Source organism: Procambarus clarkii, chromosome 66 (assembly GCF_040958095.1).
Source record: "Procambarus clarkii isolate CNS0578487 chromosome 66, FALCON_Pclarkii_2.0, whole genome shotgun sequence".
Classification (NCBI taxonomy): Eukaryota; Metazoa; Arthropoda; class Malacostraca; order Decapoda; family Cambaridae; genus Procambarus; species Procambarus clarkii.
The window spans coordinates 28,326,734-28,353,656 of NC_091215.1; the positions used below are offsets into that span (position 1 = coordinate 28,326,734).

Here is a 26,923-nt window from a genome sequence, read left to right on the forward strand (position 1 = left end):
CCATTACATTTGATGCGAATAATCTTGGTAACCTGTCGTACCAACAGGACAGGTACGACAGGTTTCTAAGTGAACAAAATGTCTATGGATCCAGCTTGTGATCAAGCACGAGCCACCAAGCACGGTGTGTAATAAAACAAATTTTGCTCTGCCGAATATGTTTAATGAAAGACATCGAGCACAGGTCAAGGGACGGGGTGGAGGAGGGACCACGGTATGGCACAGGTGCACCGGCTGGACCCTCTTACTTCATCAATTTTGTTTTCATAAAATATAATCATAGACTTTGTAAATAGAATACAGGGTACAGTACACTAAAAGTTTATTTGAACATAAAACTTACACCATGCAGTGTGGACAAAATTGATCTGCTTCTAGAATGTATAGCTTCCTTTTGGCACATTCAATGAAATGACTAAGATGGGCCAGGACAAAATGGCTCTTAAATGCACTAATATAAATGCAATATTTTCCCCTTGGTCAGCCATCCTTCACAGCATTGAAGAATAACTTATTTATGAAATCAAATTTCATAAATATACTGTGTGTATACACTACGTGGCAAGGCAGAAGCCGACAAAAACAGGCTGCATGGTCTAGATTGTGAACACTAAGGAATAGCATACAGGAAACAAAGACGGCAATATCATCATGAGGAGCCTCGCCACCGCCCAGCAGAGGGAGAACCTCGTTTTCTAATATTCCATAATTCTGCCAACCCTGTTGGTTGTCAAGATGGAATTACACTACATGCATGGAAGAATCATACACAGCTGGTGTGGGATTACACATGTGTATCCACCCTCGCTGACACGTATATCCACCTCGGCACACCAATCAAGCATATGCAGCTGCCTCTGACAGGGATCTGGTCACCCAATAACATTTTGCCCCCTGTAGAATTTAAGACCCTAGGCTCCTTGTAAAAAAAAAAAATGCTATGAACTTCCTCAAGAATTTGGGTTCCAGGCTCATTGAAACATTACACACACCCAATGGCAGACTGCTTTATTTTTCCATTGTGGCATTAGAGAGAAGTGCTAGTTTCATTCTTTGTTGTTGCCTAATGGTTGATGTTCACAATGAACTACAGTTCAAAAATTAGCTGTGTTAATTTTTTTAACAATCATATAGTAAAAACAGTTGAGGGTGGCTGAATACAATACAATACAGTACTGTATTTGGGTGTAAACCTGGAAACTCTACAAAGCTCCCTCAAGTGCCTTTTATTTACTGCTCCAAGACTAAGGGTCCTTACCAATTGAGCCAGTGGTGGTAACCTATATACATATATAAAATGTTTTAGTTATGAGAAATATTAGATCGTCGGATTACAATACTCGCATAGTGGATATTTATATTATTTATATTTATGTATATTATTTAATGGCCAGAGTTGAATAATAAGTCAAATTCTCCTAAATATTACGTTTTCTAAAAAATTTCTTAGTGTAAATTTTTTTTATTATTTCAGTATAAATGATAGGTTATTATATTTATTATAATATAATAAACATTATAATATATGTGAATGATAGGATCATTATAATTTTTTTAAGTTAAAACTGTGGTATCTTTGAAACCTAATCTAAATATGCAAATTTTTCTTCAATACTGCCTAACATAAGTAAAACTAAGTAAGATAGAATTTCATGTTGTCAATATAATAATGTTAATATTATAAGGGAGGAACAAGGCCAAGTACTGTAGTGTGGTTCTAGTGTATTTAACACTTAATCATTCCGCTGATGCTCAAATGCGTCATCCGTACTTTGACCATAAACATTCTGATGATGATAAAATGTGTTATCCATTTTGAAATTCCTAAGTCACATTTTCAATTTTTTTAATCACAGTGTAGGCATAACTTATTAGAACACCAAGCAAAGTATCAAGGGGTGGGGGGTCCTGCCAAGATGATATCTTAGCCAACTACCTCTCGCTCAAGACGTATTTTCACAATGCTTTGCAACTTGCCTGCCAGAGAAGTGAAAGTAATGATTGTTTTCTTTTTACAGGGTGTAGACCATTAAATACCTCCACATTTAATTTGGATATATATATATATTGAAATGTTCATAAAACATTCATATATTCTGCCCCATCATGCATAGTCTTATCAAGACACATTTTGTTTCACATCTCAACTCTTAGACAAATCATTTGCAAACTTGTTGGTATCAAATTTATACCTATAACTCAAAAACTGAGAAAACATAAGGAGCCTAGACATTTTAAGTGTCACTGAGCAGAACCTAGAGATGCTCAGAACATTTACACTTGGGTACACACTGATGGCTCAGAACATTAATGTCATGTACGACATGTACACTGTATAAACAAATATGGAGTAGACCCTTAAATAATACATGTTTATATTGTATTCTTTTAAGATAACATTCTTTTCATTTAGTGACCAATAATTTAAATTACACACTATTTTTATGTAATGCATTTACTGCATGCTCATTTGTTCACTCCAGCAGAGAGAACCGAACACACACACGACTCCCAGCGCTCTGGGGTCGTAGTCCTAAGGGCCTGGGAGAGGCAGAAACAAATGGGAAGAGTTTCTTTCACCCTGATATCTATGTTCATCTAGTAATAAATAGGTACCTGGGAGTTGTACTTGTACCTGGATACAGCTGCATCCTGGGGATGTGTATGTGTGTGTGTGTGTGTGTGCACATGTGTAAGAGAAATATATGTATTAGACATAATAGAGGAAAAATAAATTGGTTAGAAAGGCGGGATCCAAGAGCTAATCACTCGATTTTGCAGATACAAATAGTAAATACACAGCTTACTTCTCGGTCCACACGCACCTACTAATGCTCATGCCCACACACACTAGAGGCTGTTCTGCAAGCTAGAACACAAAGGGCATACAGGCAGATTACTACTTTGATGAAATATTTTCTGATCGAAAACTGAAAGTGGTAATTAGAAACAATATATCAAACTGGAGGATGTCACTAATGGAGTACCACAAAGTTCAGTTTTAATGCCAGTAATTTCATTGTCTATAAATGTTCTACCAGAGGGGGATTCAGTTACATGAATGTTTGCAGATGTTAAGTTACTGTACTAGGGAGATAAAAAAATTTAGATAACTGCCATGGCCTTCAAAATGACCTAGTCAAAATAGGTGAATGGAGCAACACATGGTAGATGGAATTTAATGAGGACACATACAACATAATGAAAATGTAACAAGTGAAAACTGGCCACAAATAACCTACAAGTTATGTGAAATAATATATAAGAACTGTCAAAAAAAGAAATCTTAGTGGTGGTTCTAGCTAGTAAGCTGTCACCAGAGGACCACATCAAAAGCATTGTAAGAGCCTACACTATATGTACATACTATTAATTTTTAAAATAGCTTGTAAATACATTGATATAGATAATAAAGAAATTGTTCACATTTGTGAAACAAAGTAATGAGGTGTATTGCTGATATACACAGATATGCTGCCAAATGACTTCCAGACTTGAAAAAAACAAGAACTGTGAGAAAATACTTTAGGTATTAAGCATGCAAAAGCTAGTAAATGGGGAAAACAGGAGATATGATCACAATATACAAACTTGAGACAGGAATGGACGAAGTTGACAAGGAGGAATTTTTAAAACCTGCAACGTCTAGAACAGTGAGTCTTGACCTTCGGGGTCTTTTGAGTCTCGGTACTGTATTAGAAAATAGAGCTGTTCCGAATAAAAAGAGGTTGGGAACCACTGAACTTTAAAGCAATGGGTCACAGACTTGAGCTTAGAAGGCAAAAGATGTTCAAAAGTTCTCTCCGTGAACAGGGTTGTAAATGCATGGAGCAATTTAAATGAGAAGATGGATGTCAAAACCATTAAGTTTCAAAGCATCATATGACAAAGATTATAGGAAGACGGTATACCACAAGTGTAGCTCTCATCCTGGAACTACACTTTGGTGATTAAACACTAGTTCGCACACACACACACACACTATTAACAATCATGTGATAAGCCACTAGCAACAATCATGTAATTAGGGTAACTTTAAGCACCGAATTTATACTTAACCTATTTAGAATACTGCTGCATTTGTACACCTGTTTACAGTGTTCTCCCGCAGATGGAATTTACCCAAGCACACACCTCAAAGATGATTCCTGTAGTAATTTGTGCCTATAATCTGTGGGATTACCATTTCTCTTCACCATTCTTCACACATTCTCAACAAATATATATCACTTTTGTTTTTACTTTCACCTTTTTTTCTCCCCTCACTTATAGACACTGGTTACCATCACAAGCATTACATTCCTTTACCTTCATGTCTAATGATCTCCCTCTGCTCACGTAGATTATATATATACTGTACTGCCTCACCTTTGTGTCTTATGCTCTCCTCCTGCTCATATAGGTTACTGTACATTCTGCCTCACCTTTGCTTGGTACTGTTGCTTCAGACTTGCATCTTGTGCTCTATCACCTCTCATCTTCCACACATTTATTTTCCTTGCTAATTAATCCTTTTTTTATGCAACGTCTTATTGTTGGTATGATTGTCATTAAACTTGTATAGTAATTTTGTTGGACAACAAATTCAAGTTTCTGTATGTACCATGTTTTCTTAACAGAATAGTAACTATGTTCAGGAACTGGGACATATAAATTAACTACTCCTCTCCCTAGAATTTGACTTTTTACAAACTTTTTATCCAATTTTCATATTCGATTACATTTTTTTATTTTGTAATAGAAGCTCCTCCTTTCCTTAAAATCTCTTTTGTACTGTGGGTATTTAAGTACTGTAAACAAATACGTTATTACTGTAGTAATGCTACCACAAACATCATTTTGTGCTACTCCTCTCTTGAACAGAATCCATGTAGGACTCATTTATTGCAACAGTTATGTTAATAACAGAAGACAACTACGGAGCCAAGTAATACAAGATTGATCAATTAACCATCAAAGAGCTACGGGTGATATTAACCAGGCATTGCAGAGATACGAAGGTTCTCAAACAATATAGATACTGTATCTACAAAGCTCTTGTCTGTGAAGCATCAAGATGACTATATTTTCTACCTGTGAGTGTCAATGTACCTACATCTTCAACAAATGATCGCTGAGATTATGACAGTCTCGACCACAGTACCGCATCTCAAGATGTCTATGTTCTCTACTGATTAATATGAAGGTGCCTACAGTCTTGACAAATGAACATCAAGATTCCTATATTCTTGACTGGTGGATATGAAGCTGTCTATGTTCTTGACAAATGAATATGAAAATGCTTATGTTCTTGCCCAGTAAACATCATGTCTACAATCTCTACCAAAATACTTTGCGATTTACATGCTTGTAAAGTTCCAAGTAACATTTTATCCTTTATCACCTAACAAATTGTAACACCCAAGACAAGATTTATAACCAAGACATTCTGATATTTCTTATTTTATCTATGAATTTTGTCTTCCAGAAAAGTAAATGATAACATTATCTATATAGGTATGTGTGCAAATAAATTATACTGACAAGTAATTATTCATTTACAGTATTTTCTGGGACAGGCTTTCTTCAGTAGCTACCAGAGCTAAGCAATGGTTCGGTCATGACAAGTGTTATGCACCAGGGTTATGAGGCGACCCTTCTACTGAGAGCCAGGATCTAGCTCCAGTTCTGAGACCAGGGAAGCTTGCAGGATGAGAGATCAACCCACAACCAAGAAAAAATCTCCAATACATATATGTAAAATAAGCAAGTGCTTGTCAAAATTAGGTACCTAGAGGTAATGAGGACAACTATTGTTGTCGCAGGGTTAAAACCATAACCATGATGCACTTGACCTCTTGGGCCGGACGGTAGAGCGACGGTCTCCCTTCATGCAGGTCGCCGTTCAATCCCCGATCGTCCAAGTGGTTGGGCACCATTCCTTTCCCCGGCCTATCCCAAATTCTAATCCTGACCCCTTCCAAGTGCTATATAGTTGTAATGGCTTGGCACTCTCTCCTGATAGATCCCTTAGTTGACCTTCCCCCACCTAGTGGCAGCCCCAAGTCACACAAGGCTCCTGCACTCACAAGCTGCCCGAACCAAACCCTGACAGAAATAACATTTCAGATATAATCAACACTTTCAACTGTTGACCCAACAACAACGGTCATTTGCCTCGTTACCTCTGGGTACCTAATTTTCTCCATGCAGTTGCTTATGTTGCAATGCATTATGGTAAGTGTTTTTCTGTTATGGGTTGATCTCTATTCCTGCAAGTGCCCCCCTCCCCTTCCCCTTCACCTCGTAGAGAGGTGCAGATTTTGGTTGTGGCGTCCAGGATGCAAGGGGTCGGTCTGGTGCATCTTCCTGAAGCACAAGTGGGCCAGGGCTTAATTTAGGAAGCTACTGAGGGTCCACCAGAAAACAATGTTTCATTACATTCAGTGCTTGATTTATGAAACTTAGATATTAATGAAATGTTGAGTATCTATATATCTACTGTATATATTTTTTATGATGGAAAATGACCAGATAATTCATAATGATTAATATGGATTATTTAGGGTTCATAGCTATCTTTATGATACCTCAAAAAGATTCATAATTACAGTACACATAGCTATAATAATTTGTTAAAGAATAATGGATACAAATTTAGAAAGTGGGTTTCTAAGCTGCAACATCAAACCTATGATGGTTATATGAATAGTTTAGGTACATTGTAAATAACACTAACTTCTAAAATAAATCTATAAAAGTAGTAATAATTATGTTACATCAAGTTTGTAATAAAAGAACTTGAACCTGTACATCAGAATTTAGTAGTGATGTATACTAATGATCAAAATAAAAATTAATACTGTTTTAAAAAAAAAACTGTAAAGAAACGAGGGGCATACGTATGTTTCAGTATTTGGAGCTAACACCTGTGCTTGAATGTCTCACTGCTGAGACTAAAGCAGATTATACAACATGCTTATTTGGCCTCGTCTAATATTGGTTTCAATTTTATTCTACCAGCTGAGTTTCAATTTTATTCTACCAGCTGAGGGTAAAACTCAGATATATTCAGGTAACTGCAAAACTGTGTGCAATTATAGCTTGCAACAATTATACATAAGCATATTAACGACTGTGATGTCTTAATAAAACAATCCAACATCAAAATTAAGTAATATGTTTTTCAATAGTTGTGTTGTTAAGGAGGTCCAGAATAACTGCTTATAACAAAACTTCTGATTAAGCTCTATGAAGAATAATACTGAATCAATAAACAAATAATATGAATACATTATATATGTATTAAATACATCTCAATAAATATATAAAAAAATGTATTGCATAAGAACTATTAAGCTTTTACCCAAACACTACTTGAGCATTTTAAACGCTTAAGTAGTTGGTAGAATGAGCTATATAAAAATCATTTAAACTTATGGGTCACTAAAATAGTTATTTCTGACATGTACTGTAAATCATGTACAATAATCATCATTCATGAGATATATCTGCTATGCCTCACAACAAACTTTTACCTACCCAAACCTCATTCTTAACATAAGTACAAGACCACAACCAACCTATTCTCTCCATAAAAATGATTTGTTTATCTTATGTTACAAAATCTCTGTACAGTACTGTATAATGCTGTGAAGTCTGAATAAACGTTATCTTGGGAGCTGGTCTTCCCTTTGAGTGATATGTCTACAAAAGATATGCCATTATAAAATCCCAGCAGATGACTATTAAAGCTGGAGCAAAGGATCAGAAGAGTACAATACGTGGTTCTTGTATACAGTTTAAGGATACATCAAAACGTTGGAGTTACGAGTCTCCATTTGGAAGATCAGGCGAGTCAAATTTCAGGTTACACTCAATACAACATAAATTGTCAAATCTCATGCACCTGCAACCCTATATGTAATCTAGGCAAGGCAGGGCCTTCAACATCAACAAGTTTAACTTACTACTACTTAACTTCACTAGTATCACATGCAGTATCAGTCATAAATAATACTTTTTGTAAAGATTAAAATATTTTCTAATAAGTTTCTTTGGTAATTGAACTAAAATATACTCTTCCTTAATTCTCATAGGAAAACATTGAAGATCTGTCAGTGATCAACTTCATTAAAAAAAATTACCACATGGTTGTAAAAAAGAAGTATTTTTTTGTAAAAATATGAAGATTTTTAAAAGTTGCGACTAGCGCTGGAAGAAGCCAAGACGATGATGAGGAGGAACGAGCAGAATGTCCTTGTGTCACAATGTGTACAAGTGCCCAAGTGGTAACTGAAGTCAGTGACCTGCATTGCTGCATGTGTCGACGTGGGCCTTAGAGCCATGGTCAAAATGGGTACGAGAGCAGAAGTAAGTGTGGGCATGAGTGCTGCGAGGAGGGCAGCCAATAGAAGTTGGGTGCTGCTTGAATGCCTAGGAGAAGCAGAACTGCCCGTGTTGCAGTAGGATTCGGAACAACAGGACGTGCATGAGTAGATCTGAGGGATAACCACCAATTAGTTGACTTCTATAAATTCTCACCATCTGTTACAGACTATTTCTATATACAGGTATACCTGAAGGAATGTCAATAGAGCAAGATGCACTCTTATTTGCCAACTTTTAGTTTCTAAATGTGACACTTCTCGGTATATTTACTGTATATACTCGGTATATGTGTGTGTATCTTGGATACCTTTGTTCTATCGCCGATCACCATGCAGGAGGGGTTGCAGACGGCGGCACATGTGCGGTTCACACCGAAGTCCATCTCTTCTGCTCCTGCCTCCACCACATACCACACCCTCTTCACCTGTGTGCAGGCCAACACCAGCATCAAGACATACCTAATAAAGTGCATAATGTAATCATTTTCATATATTTATTAGTGAAGGCCTATATTAAATTGTTAGTTTTTTTCAGAATAGGACGTTCATGTGAGTGGGCCACTGCTAATTATTTAACTTGATCATTACAAGCTGGTAGTTATCTTGATCATTATGAGCTGCTAGTTATCTTGGTTATTATAAGTAGCTACAGTAGTTATCCTGCTTGGTCAATATGAACTAGTAGTAATCTTGCATTGTCACTACTAGCTGCTAGTTATCTTGCTTTACCATTACTAGTAGATAGTTATCTTGCATGGTCATAACAAGCTGGATGTCATTTCCTTAGTCATTAACAGCTACTAGTTAACTACCTCATTACAAGCTGCTGAATATAGTTACAGTGAAGCTGTTAGTCATCAACTCTTTATAGTTGCTCTTAATGTGCTTGATCACAAGCCGGCAGTTACAAGTTACTTGTTATTTTATCAAAAGCAGCAAGTGATCTTGCCCCGTCATTACTGGCTGCTAGTTACCAAGTTTGATCATCCTAAGCTGCTACTTATCTTGACAATTGCAAACTGCTATATAGTTGATTTGATCATTACAATCTGCTAATTATTAATAATTACTAATTTGTTTTGTCAGGGTATAGGCAGCCTGTATATGTATGTATGTATGTATGCATGCTAGGCTGTATCGAGGTCTCCTCACGGTTGACTTAATGTAATGTTGTCATGTGCCCAACCATTTCTGTCCTACCTGGGATCCGAACCCAGGATTCCCAATTGTAAGTTTGCAAACAAACCCAGGTTGCTAGTTATCTTGGTTGTTCAGCCAATAAAAATATTATACAACACTCTACTGGAGTTTATCGTTACCCTGTCTTCATACATTCAGTGAAGCTTCATAAGCTACAGTTTTCTACTTAAGAATTGTTAGCTAACGCAAGCCATTGTATCATCACACTTTATTATTTGTAATGTCAAAAGCTTGTCTAAATTTATATAAATACAGTACCTGATTTTGAAAAGCTAAATTTTGACACAATATTTTGATATTTTATATACTATACTTTACTATAAGACAATTTCTGCAAATTTTTAATAATTTTCACCAGGCTCATGATAAGCCCAAGACGAGAGCTTTTGCTTTAACATGCAAAACACAACAAATGGTCACATGGTCACCTCAATATTTACCAAAAGTTGCTTAAAACCTTCTTCAGTTTGATGTGTCATGTTCGTATTAAGTGTTTGTGCTTTGTGAGGCTCTACTCTCCCACCTGCTGCTTGTATAATGTTGACTTAATTATATTCATTACCATAAAATCTATATTAGAAACATTTCCTGTTTATTAACTTTATTTAATGATTAGTCAAAATAAGTTCAAAGTCAGTTATCAACGACTTGTTTTTGTCAACGACAGGTGGTTTATATATTTTTCATATGGTGTTCTTTACAAAATCCTAGAAATAGGGATTTAACATTTAGTCTTTATATTCCTTAGTTTTACCATCATATATTTTACGAATCCTTAAATAACAGAGAACATAAAACTACTGCAGTTCTAAACATCACACTTGACTGAGTTGTGTCCAGTCTGTATTGCTGATTTATGGACTGTCATGTCAGAGTGCGTGGACAAAACTGAGTGTGACAGTATAATATTAAAGTGAAGAAGGCAGTGCATTTATGACTACGATTTGCTGGGGTAAAGCAACAGAAGAACTAGAAACTAAGAAACCAGAAGAACGAGGGGAAAAAAACAAGATAAAAGCATGCGGGTCAACTAACAGTGCAGAAAGTTTCCTCGGGAGTGCAGTTTCTGGAGACGGAGGTGGTAAGAGTAATGTTCTCCTGGTTGAGAACATAGCAGTCAGAGCCGTGGCTGTTGGAGGAGCATGTCCAGCAAGTGAGGGGCTCCTTGGACCCAGCTTCAACACCCTCCACCAGTGTCGTCACTGCAACCACCATCACTGCCACCCTTCTCCACTGGTTGCCACCACTGCCCCCATATCCTACCATGCTTCCTGTGGTGATAGGAAGTGATTAATAGTAATCAAAGCAGTGATGATCCAATCTTACAAGCCTTGCTGTTGGCAAATGATTTACAGTGCATGTTTTGAGATATCTCACTGATGGTGACCCTTCTGGCACTAATAAATATAGTACAGTACTCTAAAGAGCAATTCTTTGTCCAATTTACCTATATTTTGTGGAATATTTTCTAGAAAATTTCTAGCAGCATCACAACTATATTGGTGAACATAATATACCAAGTCCCTGTCAGATTGCCTTCAGACCCTAAAAGAAAATAAGCCATAATAATTATGCTTGATTCGGGTTTCCTATGCTTGTATATGCGCCCTTAGCAGCCAGTACATCGGCTCGTTCATTTCCACACATTCCAACGTGGGTGGGAATCCACAGGAATTGATCACAATAAAAGTAATACAATAACAGTTGTATCAAACCCCAACGACCCGACGATCATTACACTAACAAAGCACATAACCCCTCCCAAGAACGCTCCTTACGCTACCATTTCTAACTTCCATGGATATCATGAGGAGGCTACGAAGCATCACTCGACATATGTTTTGGTTCTGCACACAAATAAGAATCAGCGTTTTATATTGGATCTGACAATGGCAGTGACCGTAAACCGCTCATTATAAAATTTATCAATTCTCAACCATCGATCCAATTAATAATCCGGTCCCTAACATTCCCCAAGTGGAACAGTAGGTGCCTAGATGAAACCAAATGGACTAACGCATCCAATTTCCAGATACAAAAGATCTAGCTCAATACGCTCGTGAACCTGCACACCTCTTTTTCTTTTGCAAAAAGTGGTAGACGGTTAGAACAAGTTAAGTGAGAAGGTGGTGGAGGCCAAGACCGTCAGTGGTTTCAAAGCGTTATATGACAAAGAGTGCTGGGAAGACTGGACACCACGAGCGTAGCTCTCATCCTGTAACTACACTTAGGTAATAACTTGAGTAATTACCAGTTGACTGATGGTTGAAAGGCTGGACAAGAGAGCGGAGGCTCAGCCCCTGCAAGCACAACTAGGTGAGTATCCTAATATTTGCCTGAATTTATCTGAGGGCCACTTACACTAGTGGCCTCGTCGAGGACAGGAGGCCGGCGGCTTGTCGAAGGCCCCTCCCCATTATTTTGCTTTGATTATTGTTTTCCGTTGTACTTTATAGTTTAACAGTTTTGGTATTTGCGGCTTCGGCGGGTAGACGGTTCCATAAAGCCATAAATATAAAGACTATTTACAATCATTTTGGCTATAATTTCTGCCGCCACACAAATGTTTAAGAACACAGCAGGAAATAGTACAATATTGGCAAACCAGTGAAACCTTTGTGAAGCTCAGAATGTGCGTGAGCGGCACTACTCCCATGAAGACCCAAGCACAACTAGGACGCTCACCCTCCCTAGGCACGGGAGACATCTCCCGTCACGCAGGGTGCAGTCGCACCTCCACAGATCTCCAGTATCAGCTCTTGGTACTGGTAATGGCTCAAAAGGGCCACCACTTATGAGCTATTCGTGCCCGTGCCACCTTTTGGGTGGCTTAATCTTCATCAATCAATCAATCGTTCAATCACACCGTTCTTGTGCCAGGTAAGTCCACTACGGGCTCACCATAGTCTGTGCTACTTGCCCCGCTCCTGTGCCAGGTAAGTTACGGGCTCGCCATAGCCCGTGCTACTTGGAACTTGTTCCGAGTAGCTGAATCTATAACAACAACCTTCCTAGGAAACTCCGGAGTCTCGGAAGAGCCATATCTACGGCCAAAACAAAAACATACTGACGTGGTTGTAAGGAGTCCACAGGTGAGAACGTGGTTTTAAGAGGTCCATCGGTGAGAACGTGGTTGTTGGAGTCCACAGGTGAGAACGTGGTGGTTGTAGGGGTCCACAGGTGAGAACGTGGTTGTAGGGGATCCATAGGTGAGAACGTGATTATAAGAGTCCACAGGTGAGAACGTGGTTGTAAGGGGTCCACAGGTAATTATCTTGTTGATCAAGACAACTTTTTCAAACGGTCAGATGTGACACAAACAACGAGCAACTTTTTCAAGCTCAACAAGTCACAATGTATTCAGGCTCACGTATATATATTTTGAGCCTGAAACAAGCCACATACTTATTTCAGGCTCAATAAGACGGAAAACAGGAGATTTTCACCCACAGGGTTATAAACCCATGGAACCGCCTACCCGCAGAGGCCGTAACTGCTAAAAATTGAACGTAACTGTTCAATTTTAAAATCCAGCTGGAAAAAATCGTCATGACATTTGACAAGCTGCCGGCTTCCTGTCTTCGTCGATGCCACTAGTGTGTTAGTGGCCCTCAGGTAAATTTCGGTAAAAGAGTAGTTGTCGTTGTCCATGGGTGAGAACGTGGTTGGAAAAAAAAGAGAAATGAGACAGTGATGGAAACCACTGTACTAGGCGTTTGGCGATCTTGACTTTTTAGCTGTAGAAGAAATGCTACAATTCTCGTGATCAGATTTGTTTTTGTCACTTATAGGTTCTTAGTGTGTTATACACCACACAATTCAAATATAATAATAATAATAATAATATCACCATAATAATGATATTGTAATATCAATATTACAGTAATAATATATATATTATTTATATTATAATAATATATAATTGTTTATATTGTAATATTATATATTATAATTAATATTATATATTATTACAATATTAATATTATGATGATATTATTATTATTATATATGAGTTGTGTGTTGTCGGGTGTGGTGGTCCCAGGAACTACTGCAGCGAGGCTACCAGCCTGCTGCAGTAGTTCCTGGGACGGCCCTTCAGGTCCTCGTCCTCGTCCGTGAACCCATACCTCTGACGCCTTACAACCAGCTGCACCAGGTAGACGGGAAGGCAGCTCATCTAGGGGAAGGAAAACCCTGACTTCAAATCTCCGCTGCCTCGCGGCCATACCCACTTTTGGGACGGGCTTCGGGAGTCAACCTCGAGGAAAAGTCCAGAGTTGGAGTCCGTAAGGCAGTTCATTGTTGACTTTAACCTCGTTCTGGCAGCTCCTGCGACGTCGCTGGAATCAAGCGTATTGGTGTTTGCCTTTCCACTGGAGAATTTCAGCATCGTGGAGGGGGGAACCTGCTGCATGGGTGACAGCTTCTCCTCCATATCGACCTACCTTGGTTTTGCGCCCTGGAGAGGACACTTCAGCCTCGACAACCCGAGCGCAACTCCAGTCTCTCGTGAATGCAGGACGCCTACTATAGGTTCTTGACTGTTCCAACCTAATTGTTCTTAAGCGGTTGAGATATCACAAACCAACTGTCTTGCTTCTGCACTCTAGGTTATTCTCTACTCGTAAGAATATTGTGAAATACTAAGTTGGGAAATTTTTCGTTTTTGTACTGTACGTGAATTCAGAAGGTCATATGCTGGCCTGGACAGGATACCACAGCTGTGGTTTGAAGACACAGCTGAGGAGCAGGGGAGGGAACTACGAGGAGAAAGCACCAAGCCATTACGACTATATAGTACTTGGAAGGGATCAGGATAAAGATTTGGGATGGGACAAGAAGGAATGGTACCCAACCACTTGGACAGTCGGGAATTGAACGTCGATCTGCATGAAGCGAGACCGTTGCTCTACCGTCCAGCCCAAGTGGTTAGGAGTAAACATGAAGGTTGGAGGAAGACACAGTCCTGTTCTCAGGTCTACATAATGATACACACATCAAGTTGATGCGCGTCAAACTAACCTAACATTCACACTTGCCTGTAACGCTGAGCAAGGAATAAAATCGTGTTATTTAAATTACACATATAAATAAATCAAATACTTTGTGTTCGCAAACAAAATCCGACTCACATCCGTACTCAAACTTGTAAAGATCAGCATTGCCCGAGTGCTTGTGCTTGTGGAGTGTTTCTACTCCATTGGTTTCCTTGTATTCTAAGTGAAAATAATACCCGCAACATATATAGTAACGGCGATAGAGGAATGTGTACTCATATAGTTTATCCCAGTCTCTCTCCCACTTACAAGTACTGTATATCTCCGCCACTATACAATTTAACTATAATTAGTTCACCATTAGTTGCCTTGCTTGGGTACAAGAATATTACTTAACCTATACAAGAATTGCATTCCACACCTTTACTGGAGATATTTATATATTTAAAAATATATACAGAGATCTATATACACTCTATTTAAAATTATATCAGTTTTTTTTATGTTTAGGTCATTTATTATGCGCCCTATACCCGTCTTGTGGGCGGTAGTGGAAAGGGTTACAGAGGCACATAATGGGCTCAGGGACTGAACCCCATAATTCATTTAACTAAGCAAGTTACAATCTTGATTATATCGTTACACGGATGATGGCTAGAGTATAGTAAACGACTCGTGATTCACATTAACAGGCTGAGAGCGTTTCCCCCTCACAGCTCACGGTAAGCCTTTTCAATTTCCCCTTGAACACCGCCCAATATCGGTTTACAACAGGTTGTAAACCTGTTGTAAACTGACTTTCCCTCAACCCTCTCAGTCTGCGCTGGAACTCTTGCCACAAGCATTCACTATAGGCGAGTGCTCTAACACGGGATGAGCTGAACAATAAAGATATCAGATCTAAAGAACAACCACCACCACTACAGATTACTTGTTATACCACCACCACCACCGTCGACATCCCCATCAGGAGCCCCCAACCACTACACTTCACTACCACAGTACATAGAGTACTACTACCTGTTAGCACGGCCGGCACCACCACCCCCGCCAGGAGGCGCAGCAGCACCACTACCAGCTGTGAAGGGCTCATTGTATCTCAGTCCACCTTGCGTCACGCCGCCTCTACAGTCTCTTCTCTCAATCCCTGTCTCATTTTCACAGCGTGAGAGACAGCAAAAGAGGCTACAGTTTATGGTAACTTGTGGAGCCCGACTTGGCGAGACAGTTGGCGGGTTACCTCAGGCCTCCCCGGCCAGACGAGGCGCTCCCACCACCGCTCCAAGATGTCTTCTCCGCCGGGCTCCTACTCCACTCCTAGATGTATTTAGTCCTTTTAACTGCTATTTAATGATGTTTCAGCGTGCATTCGTAAACGAATAACACGATGTGCGTGTGTATAGTGACAGGCTTTTTTTATGATATCCCGAATTGCGTATTTAAGATGAGCGACGGTGAGATATCTTCTCGCATTTTCCTCTTTGTAATATTGATTATAATAAAGGCTGCGCCATGTGCGATGATCTGCTGCTATGAGGTGACGGGACATGTTTATTTCCTATTTATCAAGCAGTAGTTATCCTTTTCTGAGAGAGTAACTAGTATTTAGCAAGTAATCGGTCATATCTTCCTTGGAGCAAGTTCAACACAGTGACAATAATCACCCCAGAACTTAGTCAACTCTCATACCAGCAGGAACGGTCGAGGGCCACAGGATTAACAACACTGCAAACCAGACATGACAGGGCTGATCTCATTGAAACCTTTAAAATACTAAACGTATTGGAGGATATTAATCCAGACCACTTCTTTAAGTCAAATGTATCACATACAAGGGGCAAAGCTTCCAGCTCGACAAGCCACAATGTTGGGCATAAGTTTGTCTAAATCTGTCGAAGCTGTAAATGTCAAGAATTACTTCAGTTTAAAATCCAGCTGGAAAAACAAAATCGTCAGGAACCGCCTGTTTCCTGTCCCTGTTGAGGCCGCTGAAGACGGTGGCCCTAAGGTAAATTCAGTTAAAAACTCTTTGGACAGGCGTAAAAATAGTATTTAAGATTACTGAATGTTGGGTCTAGCCAGCCGAAGGGACGGAGCAGGAAGTTCCGTTCTTGAGAGCCGGATTATTTGTTATATTAACAATTGTTGTTGTTTTAGATTCAGCTACCCAGAACAAAAGTTCCAAGTAGCACGGGGTATGGTGAGCCCGTATTGGATTTACCTGGCACAGGAGCGAGGGTATATTAACAGGATATTTAGTGATTAAATGTATTCCGAGAGTTTCACCTTACCGCCAACACTTAGTTTAATTTGTTTATTATGAACTCTCTTCCCATTCTGTGAGCAATGGAGGAAATGTTAGTTAAAAAACTGGACAAATGAGGATTTTCATTAGATCAGCCCAAGTGCTTTTTCCCAATTCCTATACAGTGATGCCTTGTTCCCTACACCACTCTGATAGTACTGCCAGGAATGCAGTTGTCGTGAAAATGAGTGATGGCTCATAGTTTGAGTTATAAACCCATGGAACCGCTTACCCGCAGAAGCCGTAATTGCCAAACCTGTTGAATTTTTAAAATCCAGCTAGAACAAAATAATCAGAACAAATAATTCAATAATTAAATGGGTGGACCTTTGGCAAGCTACCGGCTTTCCATCCTCGTCGAGGATACTAAAGAGTCAGTGGCCCTCAGGTAAATTCAGGTAAGATGATCTCAAGTTGGGTACGGCGCCAAGTTGGGCGTGCAGGCGAGCGCGGGTATCGCGCCTCACTTGTCACCCACCGCCGTGAGTGTACACAAACGCTGAGTAATTCTTGTCGTCTCGTGAGGCAGGTGTGAGTGTGTGAGTCTCCTGCACCAACTCTCCTCTATCATAATGGTATGTGGGCGGCGGCAGGTGTGGTGGTGATGGTGGGAGAGTGGTGGCAGGGAAGGTGCTTCACGGCTGGCTTAGGGAACACACACATGACGCCGGGTCTTGCCCAGTATTCACCTCTGTTAGATGAAGGACCTGCTTGGAACATTTTGTGTGCTAGTGGCTTTACAAAAATGTAAAATCATCAATACTGTCATGAGCCCAATGTATTTTCTTGTATATAAATAAATAAATCAATTTTGCTCAACAATCAAACCTCTATAGAGTAGAACCCTCTAGCAGGACTGACTCCATCATCAATGACTTGACATTGCTATCAAGCAAGAGTTTTAAGAAGGTTGCAGCCCCCATAGATCTTGAGTTTTCACATATAGGGTTATAAACTAATTATTATTAATTGATAAACTATAATTATTAGGGGTCCCAGTAGTGGACGGGTTCGTTCTCAACTTAGAATCGAGAATTCTGGGTTCGAAGCCCGGGCTGGACAGAAATAGTTGGGTACATTTCCTTTCACCGAATGCCTCTGTTCACCTAGTGATGAGGAGGTACTTAGGCATTAGTCAACTTCTTGTGGGGTTGCATTCTCGATGGGGTCAGTAATTCGGCCTTGGGAAGAGGTGGGGGGGGCTCAATAAAAGTCAAACGTGTATGAATACACGCTGGTTTCCTGTGCCCCGACAATGAATTATTATTATTAATTTATATTTCTTAGGGGGCAACCAAGCGCCTGCTGAGAATTTGCAGGTTTGTACTGATAGTCCTTGTTTTCAGATAGTTTCATTAATCAGTGGTTTGTGTGTTTTTCAGGCTCGTCGCTATGATTCCAAGACAACCATTTTCTCTCCAGAAGGGAGACTGTACCAGGTGGAATATGCCATGGAAGCCATTGGACATGCTGGTACCTGTTTAGGCATCCTAGCAAATGATGGTATTGTGTTAGCTGCTGAGCGGCGTAACACAAACAAGCTCCTTGATGATGTATTCCTCTCTGACAAAATATATAAAATTGATGAGTGAGTACGGTAAACTGTTTTTGATTAGCTTTTTTTTTTAGATCAAAAGTTTACAATACAGTACTGTATCCCTTTTTTTTTTAATTATGAAAATGGCAGACATTGCCCAGCTACTTAAGGTGGTAACAAAGTACAGTAAAGGCAAAATACTATTGACTTGCCACACTCACATTATTAATGTCTTTGGGAGAGTGATTCGAAGTCAAGTCTTTAGTTTCATGGATAATAAGAAACTATGCAATCTAGATTAACATGGATTTATAGTAGGAAGCTCTGCATTTTTACTACTCAATCACTTACTGTACCACAAAATCATAAAGGCAATATAAGAAAACAAGGACTGCAGGTGTTGAATCTGTGGCTTGGCAAAAGCATTTTCTCCATGTTATTTCTTTATTGGCACTATGCTGCCACTAATGTCTATGTACAGTAGTCGTAATGGCTTGGTACGTTCTCATGATACAATAGTTCCATTCCGTTCTGAAATACATGATATTTTATAACATATTGATTTATCACTTCCCAGGGACATGGCATGTTGTGTAGCAGGTATCACGTCTGATGCTAATGTGTTAACAAATGAGCTGCGTGCTATTGCCCAACGACACACCCTTCAATTTGGAGAGCCTATTCCATGTGAGCAGCTTGTCATGAGGCTTTGTGACATCAAACAAGCCTACACACAATATGGAGGTATGGCATTCTCATTTATGTGTATAATGTGTGTATTTTATCTCGCGTAACATTTTGAAAATATTTTAAGATAAGATATGGGTCATTTTAGTAACTAAAAGGAATATCAGAATATATAATTTTGCTACATAATTAATAGTTTTTTTCGTGAATGCAAATTAAAGTCCATTTGAATAATTTGTATAAGAATGTGATTGCTATTGCAGTACTTCTCCACTCAATGCCTAGTGTTTTGGTGGATGTGAAATGAGGCCCCCTCCCCCTCTAACTGACCTAATTAAGCTTTGATTATCTATCTAGTTAAAAAAATCTATTTTGGTCAATTCAAGGGGGTGGACCCATTCTATAGATGAAATGCTACTACCTGAGCAAGACACAAACAGCACCACACTAGCAGTTATTCATAGTACCCCGCTGGTTCATAAGAGCCAGGTGTCCAGTGCTTCTCATGAATTATATACAGTCCAAACAAATACAGAACATTAAAACTATTTCCACCCAGTCTTGTCCCTTACCATTTTCCATGTGTTATTCACAATTACTAAATCTCACATTTGCCATGTTCTGGCTTTCCTCTCGTTCTTCTATTCTCAAATTCTTTAAAATACACTCCTCTGGCCAGTCTACCACCATGCATTTATTCATTGTTTTCAGAATTATTCTTCTTAGTCTCTTGTGGTTCATCGATATTTTCACTCCCTTCCAGATTCATTGTACCATACCAATTCTAATGCCACACACACAAAAACACATTGGTACTTAGTCACATCAGCTGAATTAAAATTTGCTAGTTTAACTCATGGTTGAGTTAATGACTAACTCAAAATTTTCATTAATTTGAATTCTTGACCACAGTTTTGGACATGTGCAGTCATTTGCACATGTTTTCTAATCTGCTTGACAAATCTTTCACATATTATTGCATATGAGTCCTATGGTATGTATTGTAATATGAACATTGTATCACAGTGGTGGTGTTATGCCACATCTGATCACCTATCTAAATTTTAAATTAGGGCATTGTCAAATTTTGTAGCTAGCAATTAAAGTAACATGCAAAGATTTTGTATCAAATATTGCTCTCTTGATTTACAGGAAAGCGTCCTTTTGGTGTATCAATTTTATACATGGGCTGGGATAATCGTCATGGTTATCAGCTTTATCAAAGTGATCCATCTGGGAACTACTCGGGTTGGAAGGCCACTTGCATTGGAAACAGCAGTGCAGTAAGTAACCCTGACAGTTTTTCATCTTTATACATTGTTTAAAATGCAGTACAGTAAAATTGCTCCTGAATGGACCAATTAGTTCCAAACCCTTCTGTAGCAAAAGTGTGTTTGTGTCATCTGATGTTTGTCACGTTCCTGCCATACACTTCGGCCATTGATGCTTACCTGGCAGCCTAATGCACATGTAATTTTTGCACTTAAATTACAATGCCACCAATTTCATCAAAGTAAGAAGACTAATGAAAAGTCAGGCATTTGAATCTCGAGACCTGTAACCATTCCTACAACATTCTCTTTACCCACCACCTCACTAACATTCTAATGATATTGAAAATTCCTTCAGAAGTGTGTCCATCATTATTGGTATTGCCATCTCTTAGTCACTGGCTTTTATTACCATATCCATTATCTCCAATGTTATTTAGACCTGCACCCTGGCTTTATCTCTGGGTTTGCTTATGTACTTTCTTATTGTCTAGTGTTCTTTGGCTTCTTATTGTCTTCGTGTCATATTAGGAACCAATACACTCGAAGGTTTCAGTGGTACAACCTTGTAGCAACATGAGTAGCATGCTGTGTGCATAGGCTGAGTGATTGATGTAGTATTTGATAATGCTTAAATTCTGAAAACAATTGTTAAGCCAATCCAGAAAGATTGTGTGTGAACTAACCATTTCTTGAATAGTGGTAAGCGAGTAATTATTAAAAGGCACCAAGCCTTCTGTTGACGTACTACAATAAATGTCTGTAGTTTGTGTGGCTCATCTGCACTAGAACAGAACAGTAGCCAAAGTGTGTTTGTCAACCTTATGGCTTAACACAGTGGCCTCTATTCAGCTTAGTAATGTTTTGGGTAGCACATTTGGGAACCGGTCGGCCGAGCGGACAGCACGCTGGACTTGTGATCCTGTGGTCCTGGGTTCGATCCCAGGTGCCGGCGAGAAACAATGGGCAGAGTTTCTTTCACCCTATGCCCCTGTTACCTAGCAGTAAAATAGGTACCTGGGTGTTAGTCAGCTGTTACGGGCTGCTTCCTGGGGGTGGAGGCCTGGTCGAGGACCGGTCCGCGGGGACACTAAAAAGCCCCGAAATCATCTCGAGATAACCTCAAGATAATATCTTTGCTCACCTTTGACTGGCACCCCTTCAGTATGATGCTCCGTAAACCATTTATAAAATGTCTCGTCTAACTGGTCATATTTGGAACATTTAACACCTATACTTTCCCTCTTAAATAAATTGTAGATTTTGGATTTTAATGTCAAACAATACCAAACTACACAGTCTGCCAGGTACATTTCTAAAGTAATCCTTCTTACCCTTACCTGGTTTAGTCATATTAGTGTTATAAGACATCTTTTGTACTGACAAAAAAACATCGTACAAAAGCTGGGTAAAAGACCTTGAGCAACAAGAGGCTACACTAGCACAGCGGGAGAAAGCAAGTGTTTGTGATGCGTCTAGTTTTGGTAGGTTTGTGGCACCCATAAAAAGATGTGCAATTTTATTGTATAATTTATAATACAGTACATTTCAGTAAAACATTTCTAAACAAAAAGTTTCTTTTATTTACTACAGTACTGTAAAGACAGGTACTGTATAGTAAAAATAATGAAAGAATATAGGGGCCTGACAGTTGAGTGGACAGCGCTTCGGATTTGTAGTCCTGAGATTCCTGGTTCGATCCCCGGTGGAGGTGGAAACAAATGGGCAGGGTTTCTTTGACCCTGATGCTCCTGTTCACCTAGCAGTAAATAGGTACCTGGGAGTTAGACAGCTGCTATGGGCTGCTTCCTGTGGGTGTGTAACAAAAAAAGGCCTGGTCAAAGACTGGGTCGCGGGGACAATAAGCCGCGAAATCAACTCAAGATAACTCAAAATCAAGAATGCAATTTGCTAAATAGTACATGTAATATTCAGTCTGGATTTTATTGAACTTATGTGAATTCACTCCATCATTTCACATTTTGATAAAAATGTTATAAGCAAAACTGTTCTGGTTTTAACACTCATGTTCTGACGCTGCAATGTTGACACAAACAACTTGTGCTGGCATTGTAATACTGCAGTTTACATCATCTATTCTATTAGACAAAATTCACAGAATTTTCTTTATATAGTTTTCTTTGTTCTGTGGAATACAACAATTATTCCATAGTAAACAACAACTTATTGAAAATCATTTTTTCACGTTTGCATCTTTGGGAAGTACTGTACCAAAGTAATGGCTACTGTAAATCCTTTTGATACACATAAGTTATATTTTATCTAGTAAATTGGTATTTGGGTTGTTTCTACACATTTAAAAATTTAAACATAGAATTTGGCTTGAAATTCATAAAATTTCAAAGCATATACAAAATCTTTTAAGGTTATATTGCAACTAATATTGGATATTGGTTCTAATAGGCAGCCGTGTCCATCTTGAAGCAGGAATACAAATTGGGTGAAACGGATCTGCACGAGGCTCTTTTGCTGGCTCTGAAAGTGATGAGTAAGACCTTAGACATGACCAAACTCAATGCTGAGAAGTTAGAGTTGGCTACACTTGTCAGGAAGGACGACAAAACTGAGATTCATGTTATCTCCGTAGATGAGGTAAAGGATTTAATCAAAGAACATGAACAGAAAGAGGCGGCAGCAGAGGCTGCCAAGCAAGATAAACAATCTGGTTCGGGGAAGTCGTCTGATAAGTAACAATAGTGTACAGTATAAAGAAAAAGGGTTAGATGTCATTTCTTTATCGAGGAGCAAAATATTAAATACATTCGTCGCTTTTCCATGAAGGACACAATATTGAGTAATAAATGTACGTTTGCATACTCCCTTGTTGTCAGGCTAAAGTATAGGAAACATTGTATGAATCATGGTTTTCTTCATATTATAGAATGTTTTAATAAAAAAAAATACTTGAAATTGTTTCACTTAATTCCAGATTATTTATATTTATGAAAACTTTAATAATGAATCTTCTATCTTAACCCTTAACTTGTAAACCTATATTTAGGTTGTATTTTTGGTGCAAATAAAAAATAATTAACGAATTCTTTATCTATTTTTATTGTATTATAAAATGTTTCTGATCTGGGGATAAAAACTTCTAATCATTGCACTTTGGCTATAGTGAGGTGAAGAAATTCTGCATTGAAAACCTCAAACTCTGAGAACTTAAAGTAAACTATTTGTAATAGATTTCTCCTTACCACAAATATCTTCCTGGTCCATAATAGTCCTTGAAATTTTGCATGGTGCGAGTGGTTCCGGCATAAGTGTTGGTAAATGCGTGGTAATGCGCCTAACATGGTACCAATATATTTAATAAAGCCAAGGAAGGAAGGAAGCTAAGGCTTTCAGAATTTTATCCTAATATGGCAAGTGATTACCAAAAGTCTCTATTGTTGAATGATGGCCACATAGAATATTTAGGAACTTTGAATGTTAAATCATTAGATCATCCACAGACGACAGGAACATCATTGGTTTTATTGCTTAAGAATGACAGGAGCAGTTTAAGGGTTAACATTTCATCTGAAGCCATCTTTATTCCATAGTAAAACTTGTATATAATCACACTCTTTTATGCTCTCACAACTAATATACTCTGACATTCACTCCCGTGTGATACTTCCCATCTTTATGACTACAGTAATAATAGTTTTTGTTCTTTGTTCTTGTGTATTATCTGTGTGCAAGAACAAAGAATAAAAGGAATATAATTACTCTACTGTAGTCATCTACACTATTGCTGTACTGTCCCTAGTCATAGTTTATTAGCAATTAGTTATCGAATATAATTCTTCAGCTTTACCTTACCCTTGTTAAGCTACATAGTCTTCCCGGTTTAGTGCCTTCTTTTGATAATTAATTACTTACTTACCCTTGTTAGGCCTCATTTTAGATTATGCAGTTCAGTTTTGGTTACCATACTATAGAAAAGACAAATTCAACTGCATGCATACAAAGAAGGATGAGAAAGGTTTCCTAGAAATTAAAAACCCTCCTCATGAAGAGAGAAAAAATGTTTAATTTACAATCTCTGGAAAGACAACAATTAAGGGGTGGCACGAATGGAGTACTGTTTACAAATGGATGAAAGGGTATAACAAAGGAGATGTGCATATGATTTTAAGTTTATCAATACAAATTAGAACTAAAATATATACAGTACTGTGCAATACATAAATTGGAGAAGTTTAGATTCAGGAAAGAGCTGGTTAAATACTGGGTTGGAAATAGACTTGTTGATTTATTGAACAAATTACTGGGTAACACAATGGATGTTGGACCACTGAAGTGTTTACAGCGTAGGTTAGGCAAACATGAGTTTGGGAGGCTAAAAATAAGAGCTGCTGTACATCGTATGGACCAATATGCCATATCCAGTGAGAGTACTCACTAACTTCCATATAGGTCACACATCTAAAAGCATAGGTATCTGCTTACCAGGGATTGTGCTCTCAGCTGTTACAACTGTGGTATTCTCCTTATCCTGCAAAACTTGCTGACGCAGAGTCCCAAGCTGGGAGAACTTTGACACATACTCAAGATTGTTAAGGATACTATTTACTTTCATAATGGGTCAGTTATTATAGACTTAAATGTGGAATTCATCATTCCTTTTTTGTTACTGTTGCATCTAAGAAAGGTAGTTATCCTTTACTCTCCATCTTATCAGTAATTAAGCAGTACCAAGTAGTTCTTGTTAAGTATTGCAAGATGATTTCATCAGCATTCCTGCCGTAGATGTCATATTTAAGATCCATAGAGAAATTAGCAAATAGGACATCTGGGGATAACTCAAAGCAGCAACACCTTGATCATACACGAGATCGAGAGATCTCGTGTATGATCACAAGATCTTTCTTGATTTTGAGAAATCGAGGAAGACAAATTGGATCATAGCATGCTTTGGCCTTGGTCATGCTAATAGTTTCACCAATGGACAAATTAGTGAATAGAACTCAACATAGAGATAATCTCATTCCAGATGCCTGAAAAAATCACAAAATATATATAAATTCATGTAAAGATTTGAAACAGAATGCACATGTACTTATGTCAAAGTAGCTTAAAAACCTTGTACTGTATACGGGTGTGGATACTGTATATAATAAAATGCTTGGATCTATGGAGTACAATGCCCCTTCAATCATCCGATCCACCAGACCACCCTCAAACCCCTGTCAAATGAGCTCTCCATCCGGGGTGGATTTAAGCCTATTCTTTAGCAAGCAGAGAAGCCAGACGCTCCACGTAACAAACACGATAGGTAGCTTTTTGAAAGGCCTTATACTCTGTACATTACCCATATATATGCCATTTTTATAATATAGGTGTTAAACCTTGGAACTTTCACCAGCTCCAAGGTTTAACACCTCTTTACCCCACCACAACCTCCTCTAATCATCCCACCACCAAGCTCCTTCAATCATCCCACTATCAAGCTCCTTCAATCATCCCACCATCAAGCTCCTTCAATCATCCCACCATCAAGCTCCTTCAATCATCCCACCATCAAGCTCCTTCAATCATCCCACCATCAAGCTCTTTCAATCATCCCACCGTCCTGCTGGCCACCTCCTTCAATCTCCCATCAATCACGTGAAATACAAAGGAAATGATTGAATGTTAGCTAACCAGTGAGTGAATAAAGTATAATTACGTATTCTTGTGATGAAGGAAAATTATCAAAAGGAGGCACCGAGCCGTGAAGGAAATGTTTAACCCCAAAACATATCATTGGAAGTTGTATGATAAACCTCACGATAAAACTGATAATGTATAATAAATAAGTATTATCATCCGCAAAAATAGATAATTGTAGTAATATAAATATATAGAGGGAATAATAAGTTCCAAGTCAAAGAGCGCGCCAACAGCCTCAAATTCATACAAATTTATTGAGGTATATACACAAAAGGGATGAGGTAGCTCAAGCTATTCTCACCCCCATTCAGTACAACGTGTTCACATAGATAAATAGACAGATAATATATAATAGACTTAAGATAACCTAAGATAAGACACATCAGAAACATATTGCGGGACATTCTGAGTGATACGTAGCCTCAAGGACACGCGATGACACCACAAAGACTTGCTTCTCTTTGTTGTTTTAGATTCAGCTACTCGGAGCAAAAAGATTCAAGTAGCACGGGCTATGGCGAGCCCTTAGTGGACTTACCTGGCACAAGAGCCGGGCTATAATTCTGTGGGTTGCTTCTCTTAATTGTGTACTTAAAAACAACACGAATTTATGAGGTGTGCGCGCTAGAAGCGTGTTATCTGCTGTGATAACAGTTACAGCCCCGCTCCTGTGCCAGGTAAGTCCACTACGGGATCACTATAGCCCGTGCTACCTGGAACTTTTTTGTTCCCAGTAGCTGAATCTTAAACAACATGCTGTAATGCTAACTCGTATGTATACATTTTCGCGTGGCCGCCACATTGACGGGGTTAAGTTACACTACGCAGTAGTGTAGTGGGTTTATGTTTATGAACCCTCACCCATTTTTTGTTGTGGAAAAGTCATAATGCACAGC

At 38.7% G+C, this 26,923-nt stretch overlaps 2 protein-coding genes across 2 annotated transcripts; one reads left to right on the top strand and one right to left on the bottom strand.

Annotated features, from left to right (window-relative positions):
• Window positions 1–141: 141 nt before the first annotated feature.
• Window positions 142–15,837, bottom strand: LOC123769201 (uncharacterized). Its single transcript, XM_045760220.2, has 4 exons — window positions 15,587–15,837; window positions 10,605–10,840; window positions 8,678–8,794; window positions 142–8,480 (listed from the first exon to the last, which is right to left on the bottom strand). Exons 1-4 carry the CDS (start codon window positions 15,657–15,659, stop codon window positions 8,175–8,177), a joined length of 732 nt encoding a protein of 243 aa, XP_045616176.1. The 5' UTR covers window positions 15,660–15,837; the 3' UTR covers window positions 142–8,174.
• Window positions 15,838–17,303: 1,466 nt separating this feature from the next.
• Window positions 17,304–23,297, top strand: Prosalpha3 (proteasome alpha3 subunit). The gene is made up of 5 exons (XM_045760218.2): window positions 17,304–17,446; window positions 18,254–18,459; window positions 18,986–19,152; window positions 20,248–20,378; window positions 22,791–23,297. Exons 1-5 carry the CDS (start codon window positions 17,444–17,446, stop codon window positions 23,076–23,078), a joined length of 795 nt encoding a protein of 264 aa, XP_045616174.1. The 5' UTR covers window positions 17,304–17,443; the 3' UTR covers window positions 23,079–23,297.
• The last annotated feature ends 3,626 nt before the right edge of the window (window positions 23,298–26,923 follow it).